Source organism: Triplophysa rosa, unplaced genomic scaffold, assembly GCF_024868665.1.
Source record: "Triplophysa rosa unplaced genomic scaffold, Trosa_1v2 scaffold17_ERROPOS7180667+, whole genome shotgun sequence".
Taxonomy (NCBI): domain Eukaryota; kingdom Metazoa; phylum Chordata; class Actinopteri; order Cypriniformes; family Nemacheilidae; genus Triplophysa; species Triplophysa rosa.
In genome coordinates, this window is record NW_026634192.1 from 7331 (window position 1) to 22419 (window position 15089).

The following is a 15089-nucleotide window of genomic DNA, read 5'->3' on the forward strand; positions in this document are numbered from 1 at the left end:
GAGAGAGAGAGAGAGAGAGAGAGAGAGAGAGAGAGAGAGAGAGAGAGAGGGAGAGAGAGGGAGGGAGAGGGAGGGAGAGAGAGGGAGAGAGAGGGAGGGAGAGAGAGGGAGAGAGAGGGAGGGAGAGAGAGGGAGAGAGAGGGAGGGAGAGATAGAGAGAGGGAGACAACAGATATTTTTATCACATTCTCTTGATGTCGTCATCAGAAAGTAATGTGTGTGTGTGTGTGTGTGTGTGTCAGTCTTTAGCAGGTTTCGCGCTGGTTGTGAGCAGTGATGGCATGGTGTTCTACACGTCCTCTACAATAGTCGATTATCTCGGCTTCCATCAGGTGAGCTGAAAGCGTTCTGATGTCGTCTCAGTGCTGATGTCATACATGCTCACAGATCGTCACTACATGTAATGTCACTCTTACAGTGATATCTGCTCTCACACACACTGTCCATGATCCAACATGTGGTGTTTAGTTGTGTTCAACTACTGATGTTAAGCATCAGGATTACAGGCTGCTGTGGTAAATTCACCTGTCGTTTAAAGAATATCATCACAAGAAAATGTTTCTGTGACGTGCGTCAGGGTTTCATGAGTGTTTAACAGACGGATCTCACACTGTCATTCCATCTAGTGCGGACTTACAAGACAAATGTTTAGAAAGCTTCACGTGGCTCTTACATGCAAACTATAAAGCAAGCTTAATATTTTAGAAAACAATCATCATTTTTCAAAGAAATATTTCATTCTGAGCTCACTGGTCCTTTGGGCGGTCGATGATGAACACAAGAGGTCTCGCGGTACCTTCCAGATGAATCTAAAATACCTTTTACCACATTAGAGAACAGCGATGGCGATGAGTTCATGCCTTTGATTCTCAGAGTTAGTCCTGAACACCGGACTCATCTCATCCATTAGAGACTGAATTCAGAATCAATCATGTCATCATATCTAATCAAAAATAAACAGCACAATACATCAGTACTAAGATGCTTCAAGGGTTAGTTTGGCCAAAATTCTGTCTCTCATGTGTTTGTACATTTTCAGTGGAACACAAAAGAAGATATTTTGAGAAATGTGTTTATACAATGGAAGTCAAGGGGGTTCAGCGTTGTTTGATTATCAACATTCTTAAAACATATCTTCTTAGAATGGAAAGTAGACTAGAGAATAACAGAATAAAGTCAAATAAAATGCTTTACTGGCAAAGAGCAGGAGTTGGCGGGTTTAGGGTGTTCCAGCTGTGCTCATCTATACATACAGACACGAGCTGTACTGTGCTGAATAGAACATATACTCATACAACATGAATACAGTTGCAATAAATGCCAATGTAAAAAACAGAAATACAGACCAGAACAGGATAAAGCAACATGACAGGACGTGATAGACAAGGAAATCATACATGGAGTGAGTAAATAATGACGGAATCTTTTCTTTTAATACCAAGACTAACTTTTGTTTATTTTGTCTTTCTTCCTGTAAAGCTGCTTTGCAACAATGAAACGACGTGAAAAGTGCTATATACTGTCAATCAAACTGAATTGAATTGAACTATCACTTTAACTGACATCCCAAGATTGTGTGCAGGAGAAATAAAAACACTTTACGCTCACCTTCATATATCTGTGTACACTACACGATGTGATAAGAATCGGACGCCGTCCATCAGATCAGATGTCAGAGGTCGGACTGTTCATACTGATCATTGAATGTGATGTGTGTTTGTCCTCAGACAGATGTGATGCATCAGAACGTCTTTGACTACATTCACGTTGATGACAGACAGGAGTTCAGACGACAGCTGCATTGGGCCATGAACCCGGCCCCACAAACACCTGAGCAGCATTCATCCTCCGGCACAGGTGCCACTTTATACAAGTCACACGTCACGTTTCAATGTCACGTGTAGAAGAATATTTCACTCAGATCGATCGCTCGTGTCTGTTTTGTAGGTGAAGACGTTGTGGTGAGCAGATTGTTTCTGTCTGAAGAGAGCGCTGGCATTCCTGCCGAGTTCTCTTGCTTCTTAAATCGATGTTTTATACTCAGGGTTCGCTGTTTACTGGACAGCACATCTGGATTTCGGGTAAGTCTGTAGGCCACCATCACAGTTTAGCAAATGACTTGGAAATGTGAGTTTACACAGATCTGATCAAACTAATTATTATTGAACATTCCAGACCTTCATAAGCCCATTTACTCGAGAGTTTCACACGACAGACTTTTGAGTTTGGAGATTTTTGACTACAGATATTTTTAATGTTCACAAGAGTCTGTAGGTGAATCGGACCGTTGGTTTGTTTTGATCAGAAATCTTTTTATGAGAACCCTGTTGAAAAAACAACCTCATGTGCTGGTCAGGTAGGTTTTGAAGCATGGTAGCTGGTTTGTGCTGGTCATTTGCTGGTTTAAGCTGGTCATGTACTCAGGACCAGCTTAAACCAGCTACCATGCTTCAAAACTTACCTGACCAGCACATGAGCTTCTTTTCCAAAACGTTTTTCAGACTTTTTAGGAATGAATGACAAGCAAATGAAAATACAGTAGAGACATTGTGAAATATGTATTAATGAAGTTCATGTGTGTTTGTAGACGATGCAGTTTCAGGGCCGACTGAAGTTTCTTCAGGGTCAGAGGAAAAAGACGCCGTCAGGAGTCGTTCTGCCACCTCAGTTAGCCCTGTTCTGCGTCGCCGTTCCTCTGCTTCTGCCCTCCATCACTGAGATGAAGATGAAGAGCAAACACAAGAACCCCGCTGTTCTCACGCCGTTAGATCACAAGTGAGGTTTTTTGCTCAGGCTGATCTGTTTGTGTGTCGATCAGATATGATCATCTGTTTTTCTCCTGTAGTGACCATCTCAGACGACATTCAGTGCTGAGCAACGGAACGGAGCCCATCGGTCCCGTACGGCCACACGAGTCCTGGACGCCGCTCTCCAAAGACAACGTCAAGTACAGGAGTGAAGTTCACTACAGTCAGGACGAGCCCTTGAACTTCTGCAAGTCTGTGCCGAGCAACCAGAAGTTTACAAACCTTGAGGGCACGTGGCCCTTGAGAGGCTCCAATCACGGGGTCCACCCGCTGCCCGGAGCCCGGCCGAGCAAACACGGACACTACGGAAAACCGTATCGATTGTCTCCCGGATGTTGCGGTAACAGGGCCGATGCGTTCCTTCCACAGAGTGGTGGCTCACAGCGCGGCGAGGCCGAAGATTACATCAAGAACGACAACTTCTGTTACGAAGGTCACGTCGAGGGCTACGACCCGCTCGCCATGAGCGAGCTGCCCATAAAGGTGGAGCAGGACTCCGACACCGAAAACGGCTGCGATTACTACGGACGCCCGTGGGCAGATCACGAGCGCTACATGAACGGCTACGCCGCTGCGCAGATGAAACCAGAGAGTGGATACTCCGAGCAGTATTCACCCTGTCAAAGGTCGAAGGTCAGCCACATGTACAGCAGCCACTGTCCAAGCACTTACGAGGGAACGGCTCGACCTCTCAGGTGCGTCCTGAACAAAGAAACAGCAGATTGGAGCCCTCAGAGAACGAATCCTCCAGAGTCGCACTGCGGTGCCGCTTACGTCGACTACAAACACTACGTGCAGCATCAATACAAGACAGACTACGAGCTTAAAGGGCTTCACTGCATCAAACAAGAGCCCGTGGATTCTCCGCCCTGGCACGAGCAGGCGGCCGCGCACACCAACTCTGTGATGAACGCCGGCCAGCAGAAGATCCAGCCGTATGTGTTCATGCAGTGAAACTCTGCAGACGTTGTTTTCTCTCTAGCAATATAAGAATGTCTTTCAACTTTTACAAAGTTCTCTGACTGTTGAGACGTGCTCTCGAGGTTTTGCTGTAAAAGTTTTGATTGGGTTCTTTTTTTATGAGATTGTCTTGTTTTCAGTGTCCAACTATTCATGAACTAATAATGACATAACACATGAGCAGGTAATCGCACAAATAAAAATAAACTAACAAATGACGAATGATGAAATAAATACGATTTCACATTCATCTGAAGTACAAAAATTCACATTTACGTTCAAGACACAAAGATTTGTTTGAAGATTTGGGTATGTTGTGATAATCCGTGTTTGACTTTCATATGATAAACGCTTGTTTAATCAGTATTTGAAGCCGTAAAAACTGAAGGATTTCTTTTGACAATATGTTTTGGGTAGTTAAAATGGTTTGACCATGTGTGGAAACAAATGTTGTCATTTAATAATAATGTAGCCAAAAAGTGGAAACTATGATGTTGACTTTTACATTGCAAACTAAGATTTCATCACTCATAACATAATGTCAATACATGAGATATGTTTAAGCATCAATAAGGATGACAAACATGTCCTTTGTTTTTAAGTAAACTACCGTTTCAAAAACAACAAGTATGCCAATAACTTGCACTTCTAGAACAAATGGAAATAAAAAGTCTGCCGAGACTCGGTGTCATTTTGACATTCACAGCAGTAAACGGTCCCTCTTCGTTTGCAAACACACTTTTTTAAACAGTTCAACATTTTGTATTTAACAGCAAATATATAAAGGGCTTTGCACTAGTCCAGGAAGGACTTTTAACGTGACATAAATATTAACAGAGGATAGAAGAATGTTTTAACCAAAGTAAAAGCAGCAATCAAATGTGTTTTTCTGTCATATTTATTACAAAATAAATAATTCTTGTACATTACAAACAACAGTCCACTTCGTCCTTGTTTTATGATTCTCATGTCAAAGATTTGTTTCGACTTACTGGAAATGTCCATCAACACACTGCGACTACACAGATAATAGTGTAGAAATATTGTCACTTGTCGAGTGTTTACGAGTTGATGCAACTCGTTCAACTATTATTATAGTATAATGCAATGTAAGTCGCTTTGGATAAAAGTGTCTGCCAAATGCATGAATAGAAATGTCTGCACAAACACAAACAACCATAAGCTGCAATCCCTAACTAAACATATCTCTCTAAATAAACATAAATCAGTTCTTGATCAAAGACATCTCACAATGGCAAGCTTAGAATGATGATTTATGACAGCAGTGTGTCAATCAATCTGCAATTTTAGGTTTCAAACAAGGGGTGATGACAAAGGTAAAAGCGGAGGTGATGTGCTATTTCATGCATTCTGACTTCTTTACACTGTTAAACGTGCTGGCTTCTCAAGCTTAACATGATCAACTTGTCAAAAAAACGCGTTGAACGTATGACGTAGTATTTCTGTGCTCCATTCACTCCGCCAGGGTTTGGAAAGTTTTTTCGAACATGGATTCCCATTTCGTTACAAGGGTTCATAGTCCCTTATTGGACAATTCTCCCGTAAAATCCCGCCCACTCGTCTTCCAGCGTGAGACAGAGCACGCCCATCAATGCGCTTCACTCGGCTGATGGAAGTTCAGATGTGTTTGTTTGTTTGTTCACTGCATTTGGGCGATGACTATGAAGGTATTTTTGAAGGATTCAAGAAGGTGTAACTGTTGTGTTGTGTTTGCGGGAGAGAAAAAAATAGACAAGTTTGCAACTTCAAATTTTGACTACAAAATTTACTGATACACATGTGTGGCCGACCTCTACAACTACAAATTCCACTCTCACAGGTGCTCAGTAGTTTTGCACCAAAAATACCTTTATAGATGACGCTGGATTTGGAGACGGTTTGAAACTGATAGATGAAGAAGTCCCATCGCTAAAAGATGCCGGACATGAACCACACGCGGCAGGTCAAACTAAGTCAGCGTGTACGTGCATAATGTAAACAACACAAACTTATAGTGAATCAACAGTTATGCAGGGATAATGCGATGATGTATTGTGTGCTCGTGCTGTAGTTCCGCCCCCCGCACACACCCAGGATTTCGTCTTTTACCGGCAATAATGCTACATGCTGTCTCTGTCTTTTATAAATGTGATCAAACTAAATACTCTTCCAAGATACGACGTATGCAATACTACTCTATAGGTACTCAAGATTAATAAGAGATTGTTACCTCACCTTGCAGCTTTAATATAGCACAGAATAATTTAATATAAGATAATTATTATATATATATATATATATATATATATAAAGCAAACTGACTGTTCATAAACACCCCTGAAACAATCATTCACCCAACAAACATGAGATGATGATAATTGGGGCCATTTTAACTGTGAGCGACATCTGCTGCTCTTCTGAGGTATCGACACAAACCACGAGAACATGCCATCGCTGTACGCTTCACGTCACGTGTATTCTTTATCCGACGTGATACACAATCATTTTCTGACACTTTCAGTTGGTTTTCTTTTGCTGCACGTCTACAGGTCTGTAATGGGAGATGATCTGAGCCAGAATGAGAGAGTTGATGAGGAGAAACATCAGACCGGCGATCCAAACGAGAGCGAAAGCGTTCCAGCCCTCGAACTCCAAATAATACGCTGGAGCCAACCACAGAGCCTAAACACACAGAAACATCTCAGTCCAGAGGGAGAAAACTCAAGAAAAAGCCATCGAGGCGCTCACCTGTCCCACAAACCACAAGAGCAGAAGCCCGAAGCCTCGTCTCACGCTGAAGGTCAAACGCGGCAAAACCAGCGGCAGCAAACACAGATACCACAGAAAATACTGAGGACAGAAATCCAGAGACCATCTGAACACCATTCTCCACAATCACTTAAAGCCATTCATCAACATTCCTACCTAGCTTGTTGTTAAACGCCTAGAAATCAATGGACAACAGAACTAGCCTCTTCCAGCTGCTGACGTCATGTCTAACCTTACCTGTGATGTGCACACTTTGTTGAAGCTGACAAACACTGCGGTGTGAAGGAAACAGCAGAAGGGAAGATCCGAGTGAAACATCAGCGACGAAACGAGCAGCAGCAGAAGCTGCGGCAGGAAACAGAGCAGCGCGAGACAGCCGCTCCAGCTGCGCTCTGACGTCACGTACAACATGTAGAAATACGGAGAGAAGTTATGACGTGTGTCTCTGCGGGTCACGTGGTACAGATACGACTCGTGCACGAAATCCCAGCCGTAACTGCAAAGAGAAAGTATGGAGAGTGAATGAATTTCTCACCGTTTGTTTGTTTGACTGGGGTTTAGCGTCTCTTACATGCTGTAGAAAGTCACATTTAGAGCGAAGAACAACGATCCGGAAACAGCAGCAAACAGGAGCAAATCACCGCTAAAGCACGCGAGAACGTTGCGCATGACGCCGCGGTCCCGGGACGCGGGTTTCCACAGAGACAGAGCGATGGGCAGCGCATAAGTGACCGGGTAGATCTTCATGTGGACGGATAAGCCGAACAGAAGAGCGGCGGACGGCAGTCTCTCGCACTCCAGACACCAGAGCGTGGACAGAACCAGAACCGCCAGCAGAGATTCTGCGTTTCCACGCGTGGACACACCGATCGGCAGCGGGTTAAACAGCCACAGTCCGCAGTAAACCCACGCGGAGCTCCGGGACACCCCACGAAGAGACGACAGTCTGAAGATGAGCAGTCCACACAGGACATCACAGCCCACGAACAGAAGCTTACCGAAGTAAGAGCTCACGAGGATGTTTGGGGTCAGCATGAGGGCCAGCAGCGGCGTGTAGCGGAACGTGGATCTGTTGTACGGACTATCACCCTGAACAAAAAAGAAATAAGTGCTAACGTTACATTCGGTACAATGACATTCGGTAAAACACCTTCTTTACTCCTCCTCAAACGTGACTATGAAAAACAATACTCTGCGCATTCTTTAGCCCATAATAACGTTCAAACACACTAGCTGTAGCTGTGCAAGTCAAGTTGTCTCACCTGTGTGATGAATTTCGAGGCGTCAGTGAACACGTGATAATCCACATCAGTGTATTTCACCTGCAGATTCTGATCCTGATAAACACCGAAACACAACAACAATAACCGGATCAGAACCGCCGCGCTGAACACCACACAGCCCTGAACATCCATCATAAACTATTGGAGCGAGAGAGAAAACACGACAGCGTTAAAAGACGCACTCTTTCACTAGCGCTTCCGCCATATTACACCATCACGTGACTCCACTGCCCGGAAACAAACGTCCGTCTGCCACAAAGCATCTTAAAGTGATAGTTCATCCAAAAATGAAAATTCTGTCATCATTTACTCACATTTACTCGTGTCATTTCATACCTGTATACAGGGCGATTCTAGGTTTTCAATATTGGGGGGCTCAGCCTCCAATGAGGATATATATATATCACATTAACCGGTCAATCTGCAACATTTATAATTCAAAGTGACAACAACAGCCACAAATCCACATAATAAATGTCACAATCAACTGCGGAATCATTATTTAGTAGGAATAACTTGATATGTTTCCCTTTCATTCATTCTGATTAGCACGCGCTCTGTCACTCCTGTGCATGACTGCGTGATCATCTATTACATCCACAATATGTTTTAAATTAATAATACAAATACTGAAGAGTCTGAAAAACGACAAAGAGCTTCTCGGTACACTTTTGTTTCCTCATGACTCAGAATAATGAATAACACACACAGGCTGAACTACAGTAAGTCTATCTGCCCGTCGTCTTTCCGGGGCGCTCAAACCTACCGTCAGCTCTCTGTAACTTAGGTGCAGAAACATAAAACAGCACATCATCATGAATGACACATTTCTGTGCGCTACAACACCATCATGATCGTGTTCTAAAGTATGACGTCATTGGAGTGAAGTGCTTTCATTTTGCTGGAGGAAACATAAATAACTAACATTAGTTAACGAGGGGTGAACGTTAGAGGTTAGAGACGGTTAGAAATTAGAAGAGCGAGAGAAAATTTGCCAGCGGCAGATTAAGTATATAATGAAACGCAAATACCCCAGCGGAGCCGAAAAAATAAGAGAGAAAAAAGAATTTGGCCAAACTTCCAAAAGTCTCTTCTTTTTTCACACAAACTCCGCTGATGCTGCTCCCACAGCAGCATCGGCCTCTCTCCCGCCACACACGGGTGGGTTTTCTACCCGGCCCCGCAAAATGACAATGTGCCAGTGAGTGCAGCCCAAGATCAGCACGCGACCAGCACACAGACGCACTGTTTTATTGAGGGACGATCCTACTTCTGGCCAAAACATTTATCAGACAAGAGCGTTGTGAGCGTATAGGAGAGGGCCAGTTCAAATCAAAGATTTGACTTTCCCAGTAACAGCGATGACCGTCAATTCACATCCAGCAACTACTTCATTAATAAGAAAAACGGTGAAAATATTAGCTGATCGTGGCTAGTGTACAGTGTAAAAAATGATAGTGTAGTTTCTTTTGTTGTCCAATCTTAGGTGACTGGTCCAATCTGTTCAGTGGAGATGGGTATAATAACTGTAGAAATTTCTCTTTCCTGTTAAAAATGCATAAATTGTCTCAAGACCACAAAAATAATAATATCAAAGTGTAAACAGATGTTGTAAATAGTTTGTTTGAGAATTTAGTTTTTGTTATTTGTGAATTCATTTTTATTTCACTTTGAGACAAATTATTGACAGACAGTACGATTTATTTTATTTAAATAACAGTTTATTTTAAAATATAGAGAAGAAAGTCTTGAGTACGAGATTGCAAAATAAGGGTGCATATCATGTTGACTGTTGAGGCCCTGAAATCCTGAAATCGCGTAGGGCCCCCAAATCACTAAAAGTCCGCCCCTGGCTCTACTATGGTAGTGGATGATGTCCCAGAACTGAAAATTGCTAACGTTCTTCCAAACATCTTCATCCGTGTTCATTGGAACAAAGAATTTTATGCAGGTTTGAAACAACCTGAGGGTGAGTAAATGATGACAGATTTTTCATTTTTGGATAAACTGCCCCTTTAACCTTCGAGCGCCACACTACACTACTAGATAACATGAAGGGAGACCAGAAGAACGCAGTGTAATACAGTTTTTGATAGGTTAGTTTTATTGCATTTGTTTTATTCAATTTGCCGAATAATTACATTTGCTAATGGATTTTTCTTGCATTGTTTTCTTTATTTTGTCCAGCAGATGCTGCTAGAGTCGTTAGTTGTTGTAATGTCGTTTCGGACGTTTCAGTATTTTATCTTAAGCTATATATAATATAATATATATGGCGCTGTTTTAACCTCACAAACGCGCCGTAACAGAATAATGTTAATCGTTCTTTACGCGTTGTGGCTACCCGATCCGTCCCGGAAACACGATTTGTTCCGCGCATGCGCGAAACTGACGTCACTTCCTGTTATCGCCGACATTTTACGACAGTCTTCTCGACCTGGGACCAGCTCGGAATCTGGCAGGGGTGCATTTCTCGGCATTACACCTGTTCCGGGCGTCTTCGAATTTTATCATCAAAGGTAATTAAATTGCGTTAAGCGATTTTATAATTAAAAGGAGAACTGACAATCTGTTACAACCTGGGTCATGTGCTTAATTTACAAAGTTATGTTTAAAATATCGAGCTACATTAACTGTACTTGTTAAATTCCCGTATAGAATAAGAAAACGATAGAACCCTTCACAGAGATGCTAATGGTTTACATTAAAATACTACTATGAACCATTAGCTTTTACCATTAAAACCATTACAAATTTCTTTCTTTGTAGTGTGATTTGTGCATTATTTTATATATTAATTATAAAATCAATTTATATATAAAATTGGTTAAATTTATGTGATGTTTTTATTGACCTTTATGGAGTTTAATTTTAGTCAGATATCAGATAATATGATATTTCTTTTAACTGCAACTTTTTCATGCTTTTTTTCTTCTTCAAACAGGCGACAGACTCTTCTACACCGGCCCAATTAAACAGTACATGCGGCTAGTTGTCCTGTCCGAGGAAGACAACCTGATGGTTTTGGAGATAAGACTTACAGAACCATATTTAGGTTTAGACTTAAGATAATTTACTGGCCTTGTTCCAGGCATGTTATTTGGTTACAGTTTCCAAAAGGAGCCTCGTTCTCAGGCTTCAAGTTTGTATAGAGCCTCGTTCACAGGCTTCAAGTTCATCAAAGAGCCTAGTTCTCAGGCTGCACACCTGATAATTTAATTGCACGTTATGTAATTTTGTGTTCTCTTTGGAATCCCAGACACATTGCAAGCTTCATTGACCCAGGATCCTGGACTGAAAAAACAGGAAGAGACCTTGAGGTATGTTTTAAATGATGGAATTGTGTCAAGCAAATGTATGTATATAACTAAACATGTTTATTACACTGTGCTCTGGAATACTTGATTCTGATTGGCCAGTTGCAACATTCCAAGGTTTGATATTCCCAGATAACAAGCACACAAAACTAATAACACATGGTAACCCAGTCTTTATCACACTGTCAGGCTTTATTCTGCGATAACAACCTGCTGCCTGTACATCATCCCTTACCTAAAAATTGCAGTTGTTTTTTAAACTAACTGTGGATGCACTTTTCCTTTTCCAGTTTTTTCCTCAACAGTCCAGTGGGGATTCTTGTGGTGTCTACATGCTGATGGTAAGAATGTTTAATTTATCAAAGCTGTTAGATAATAAAACCAAAGTCTTACAGTGTTATTTGTGTTTCACAGTATGCTCTCAGCATCTGCACATCATGTCCCTTAACATTCACAGAGGTAAGCTGGATTTTCACACAAGTATGTCATTGAACTACTGGGATGTGTACATTTTTTTTGTGTGTTTGTGTGTTTTAGGAGGAGGTGCCATTGATTCGCCAGTGGTGGTGCATTAACCTCATGGAAAGATTTTGCCTAGAAGGGTATGATAGATTCTACAGATATAATTTCAGTATCTTGGCTGTATTAAGTTAGCTAAAGCTATTACATAGAGTTCATATACATTTACATATATTTTCAAAGGCATGGACAGAGGTTTGCATACTGGACCGAAGAAGCATCCCAACTCCTTCAGGGGATCGTTGAGCCTGTGTTTAGGGTGTCGAAATTCACCACCACCAAACTGTCACCCAGCAGAAGAGTTGTGGATGACAAGGACATTGATAAGGTTAATGATTATACAGTAGTGGTTATACATGAAGCATTTGCATGATTGCTGAATAAATAGTATAACTGTTGTGCCATTTTACTATGTAAGGAATAAATGACTATAGGCCATTTAATTAGTCAACCAATTAGAATGAAGCATAAACTTCATTTACTTCAATAGGTGCAGCAGCCAACCATTGTCCGAGACCTAAATACAGCGTGGTACTGGGTACAGAATCACAGACACTTATTCCGTGGGGAGGTGACAGAGCCTGCCTTTTTGCAGATGAACAGGGGTGATCAACAAAATGCCATCAAGAACCTCTTGGGGGGTCAATTCTCTGAGGCGAAGGATGCCTTTTTGTTTATATTTCATTACCAAGAAGACATGGAAACATTTTTGTCGTACTGTGTTGATGACCAAGGCCTAAAGGTCAATGCTATGTTCTACAAAGAGAAATGTAGTGTGTGAGTGTGTGTGCGCGTGTGTGAGTGAGTGAGTGAGTGTGAGAGAGAGTGTGCATGTGCGTGCGTGTGTGTGTGTGTGTGTGCGAGAGTGAGCGAGCGTGTGAGGAATGGAACAAATGTATAAATAAATTGAAAGAATATATATATAACTGTATTCTGTGTGTTTCTTAAATGCAGTTAAATATGTAGAACAGTTATGTAGAACCTATCTTTAGAAAATGAATAGAAAGAAAACACATCTGTATGCACATCTGTATTTTCCAAATTGTGTCTAGCAAATTTAAACAATTCAGTTTAATTTGACCATTTATTTAATTCAATGAAGTTAATTTGTGCCACATATTAACCAAATTTTAACCGAAATGGATCGGGTAGTTATTTTTTATGACCACCTTAAAACAAACATGCAATATAATTCAGCAACAATTTAACAAGCCAGGAAATATCTCAAAGCATTGTAAGAAACAAATGAAGAAAAAAGAAACTTATACAGATATAATAAATACATTTATTAATAAATGTAATAAAAAATATATATATTAAACTCCGAGTGTAAAACAACAGCAGTAACGGTATAGCCTACATACCCGAAACTGCCGTAAAGTGTTTCGATTTATTTCAGACAGGAAGTGACGTCAGTTTCGCACATGCGCGGAACAAATCGTGTTTCCGGGACGGATCGGGTAGCCACATAGCCTACATACCCGAAACTGCCGTAAAGTGTTTCGATTTATTTCAGACAGGAAGTGACGTCAGTTTCGCGCATGCGCGGAACAAATCGTGTTTCCGGGACGGATCGGGTAGCCACACGCGTTTCTGTTTTTGTAACAAAGAATTGACGACGCGTCGTTTCCGCACGTGATGACGTTTATCCGGCTGCTAGTGACACGCCACGGGCCGGTGGAGAAGTAACAGCAAGCAAAACACTCAGGCAGTAAAGATGAGCTCAGACCATTTAAAATACAAATGGACTCCCGTGAATTCAGTGGTTGTTTTTATGACAGTTAACGTCTGAAAGTTTTCATATCGTGAGTATTAGAGTCATGCTGTGTTTGTGTGGTAGAGCGAGCGAGCGAGAGAGATTAACTGAGGTTCATGTTTTTTTTTCTCAGGTTGTGTGCGCGTGTTCACGGGCGATGGCCACACCTTTTGTTCCTGTGCCCGTAGACAGAGCTCTGCGGGTGGACGGTAAACCCAGGCGGCCGCAGAGAGCGTCATCGGCGTGCAGCGAGTCGAGCTCAGGCCGCAGGAGAGCCGCAGCGGCGCCGTGTCAGAGCCCCATCACCCGCGCCAGACTCAACGCCACCGAACGCTCGGTGGAATATTCTTGCTACCCTCATTCAGACAGCCCGCCAGAAACCCCCTGGCCGGACTGGGAGGAGCGACCCCTCACGCCCACCGTGCTGGGCTACGAGGTGATGGAGGAGCGGGCTAAATTCACTGTGAGTGGTCATTGACAGATGACAGAAGCGTTCACAGACACGGTCAAAATGCCACTAAAAGCCAATAGTTGTAAAGGTGTGTCGTCATCACGTCAAGACGTCGGAGCCCCTAACAAAATGAGCAACAAACAGTTCCTAAATGTGACATGGATGATGATACAGGCTATCCTCTTCTCCATCATGTTCAACAGGTTGTCATGGTAACAATACTACATTTCTTTCTCTTCTAACTTGCAGGTCTATAAAGTTCTGGTGAAGAAAAGTCCTGAGGAGAGCTGGGTCGTCTTCAGACGCTACACTGACTTCTCGAGACTTAATGAAAAGGTCCGTATTAAGATTGTTGAGTTATTACAGGAGTCATAACAAACATTTTCTTCTACATAACACTTCAACAATTACAGATCTGAGCAAAATGTGACGTCATTAAAATGTTGCTACGTGTGACACAAAAACCAATGATGCAGTATGGCAAAAAAAACCTAATCAGAAAAATAGCTAAATGTTTTCATTTCAACTAAATTCCTTTATTTGTACTTGTAATAAAATGATAAAATACAGACCGATGCCTTTGTAGTCCAGTCAAGGATTGTTTTCAGTCCTGGAAATGTTGTGATGTATGTCTGTGTGTTTAGCTAAAGGAGATGTTTCCTGGATTCAGACTGTCTCTTCCTCCGAAGCGCTGGTTTAAAGATAACTACGACACAGAGTTCTTGGAGGACAGACAGCTGGGCCTACAGGCTTTCCTGCAGAACCTTGTGGCCCATAAAGACATCGCCAACTGGTGAGCTGCTGGGAATTCTGAATGATTATTCTGATGTTGTGGGTTGTGTTCCCAGGGAACGCACGCTCTGCTTTGACGTGTACCTCAGATGCACTGTAAGCCAAACACGTACGTTTAAATGAATGTTTCTCGTTAGCGGGGCGGTTCGGGAGTTCTTGTGTCTTGACGATCCGCCCGGCCCGTTCGACAGTCTGGAGGAGAGTCGGGTGAGAGTTTAACAGCCACATTTACATGCTTCTGATTACTCACATTTCTTTAACATGAAGTCACGAGATTTAGATCCAGTGAGGTAAAGATGGGCTCTTGTGAGCAGTATAAACAACACAACTCTGTCTGTCTGTCTCTCTCTCTCTCTGTCTGTCTCTCTCTCTGTCTCTCTCTGTCTGTCTGTCTCACTGACTGTCTGTCTGTCTCTCTGTCTGTATGTCTGTCTC

General features: G+C 42.2%; 4 protein-coding genes across 4 annotated transcripts in view; 3 read left to right on the top strand and 1 right to left on the bottom strand.

The window, feature by feature from the left end:
* The first annotated feature begins 49 nt into the window (after positions 1-49).
* Positions 50-6022, top strand: ahrra (aryl-hydrocarbon receptor repressor a). Its single transcript, XM_057327158.1, has 5 exons — positions 50-332; positions 1728-1857; positions 1948-2081; positions 2588-2775; positions 2846-6022. Exons 1-5 carry the CDS (start codon positions 195-197, stop codon positions 3759-3761), a joined length of 1506 nt encoding a protein of 501 aa, XP_057183141.1. The 5' UTR covers positions 50-194; the 3' UTR covers positions 3762-6022.
* Positions 6023-6075: 53 nt separating this feature from the next.
* On the bottom strand, positions 6076-9505 carry pigm (phosphatidylinositol glycan anchor biosynthesis, class M). Its single transcript, XM_057327159.1, has 5 exons — positions 7799-9505; positions 7108-7625; positions 6774-7032; positions 6516-6617; positions 6076-6449 (listed from the first exon to the last, which is right to left on the bottom strand). The coding sequence occupies exons 1-5, from the start codon at positions 7952-7954 to the stop codon at positions 6285-6287; spliced, it is 1200 nt and encodes a 399-aa protein (XP_057183142.1). The 5' UTR covers positions 7955-9505; the 3' UTR covers positions 6076-6284.
* A 612-nt stretch (positions 9506-10117) lies between these two features.
* Positions 10118-12497, top strand: LOC130549824 (uncharacterized). Its single transcript, XM_057327161.1, has 7 exons — positions 10118-10338; positions 11079-11139; positions 11427-11477; positions 11551-11595; positions 11674-11738; positions 11839-11983; positions 12146-12497. The coding sequence occupies exons 1-7, from the start codon at positions 10133-10135 to the stop codon at positions 12434-12436; spliced, it is 864 nt and encodes a 287-aa protein (XP_057183144.1). The 5' UTR covers positions 10118-10132; the 3' UTR covers positions 12437-12497.
* Positions 12498-13194: 697 nt separating this feature from the next.
* snx16 (sorting nexin 16) overlaps positions 13195-15089 on the top strand; it is a 6374-nt gene continuing 4479 nt past the window's right edge. Inside the window, exons 1-5 of the mRNA XM_057327160.1 lie at positions 13195-13460; positions 13545-13874; positions 14112-14198; positions 14507-14655; positions 14792-14861. Coding sequence (XP_057183143.1) covers positions 13569-13874; positions 14112-14198; positions 14507-14655; positions 14792-14861 — 612 coding nt within the window. The 5' untranslated portion in view covers positions 13195-13460; positions 13545-13568. The remainder of the gene's footprint in view (positions 13461-13544; positions 13875-14111; positions 14199-14506; positions 14656-14791; positions 14862-15089) is intronic.

What these genes read in the sequence shown, in the direction of transcription:
- LOC130549824 (XM_057327161.1), top strand. Translation starts at nt 10,133, where the DNA reads ATGTTAATCGTTCTTTACGCGTTGTGGCTACCCGATCCGTCCCGGAAA. An exon ending in TTCGAATTTTATCATCAAAG is followed by an intron (nt 10,339 to 11,078) that starts GTAATTAAATTG and finishes TTGGAATCCCAG; the next exon opens with ACACATTGCAAGCTTCATTG. An exon ending in GAAAGATTTTGCCTAGAAGG is followed by an intron (nt 11,739 to 11,838) that starts GTATGATAGATT and finishes ATATTTTCAAAG; the next exon opens with GCATGGACAGAGGTTTGCAT.
- ahrra (XM_057327158.1), top strand. Translation starts at nt 195, where the DNA reads ATGTCGTCATCAGAAAGTAATGTGTGTGTGTGTGTGTGTGTGTGTCAG. An exon ending in ATTATCTCGGCTTCCATCAG is followed by an intron (nt 333 to 1,727) that starts GTGAGCTGAAAG and finishes GTTTGTCCTCAG; the next exon opens with ACAGATGTGATGCATCAGAA. An exon ending in ACAGCACATCTGGATTTCGG is followed by an intron (nt 2,082 to 2,587) that starts GTAAGTCTGTAG and finishes GTGTGTTTGTAG; the next exon opens with ACGATGCAGTTTCAGGGCCG.
- pigm (XM_057327159.1), bottom strand. Translation starts at nt 7,954, where the DNA reads ATGATGGATGTTCAGGGCTGTGTGGTGTTCAGCGCGGCGGTTCTGATC. An exon ending in AATGTGACTTTCTACAGCAT is followed by an intron (nt 7,033 to 7,107) that starts GTAAGAGACGCT and finishes TTCTCTTTGCAG; the next exon opens with TTACGGCTGGGATTTCGTGC. An exon ending in TCTTGTGGTTTGTGGGACAG is followed by an intron (nt 6,450 to 6,515) that starts GTGAGCGCCTCG and finishes CTGTGTGTTTAG; the next exon opens with GCTCTGTGGTTGGCTCCAGC.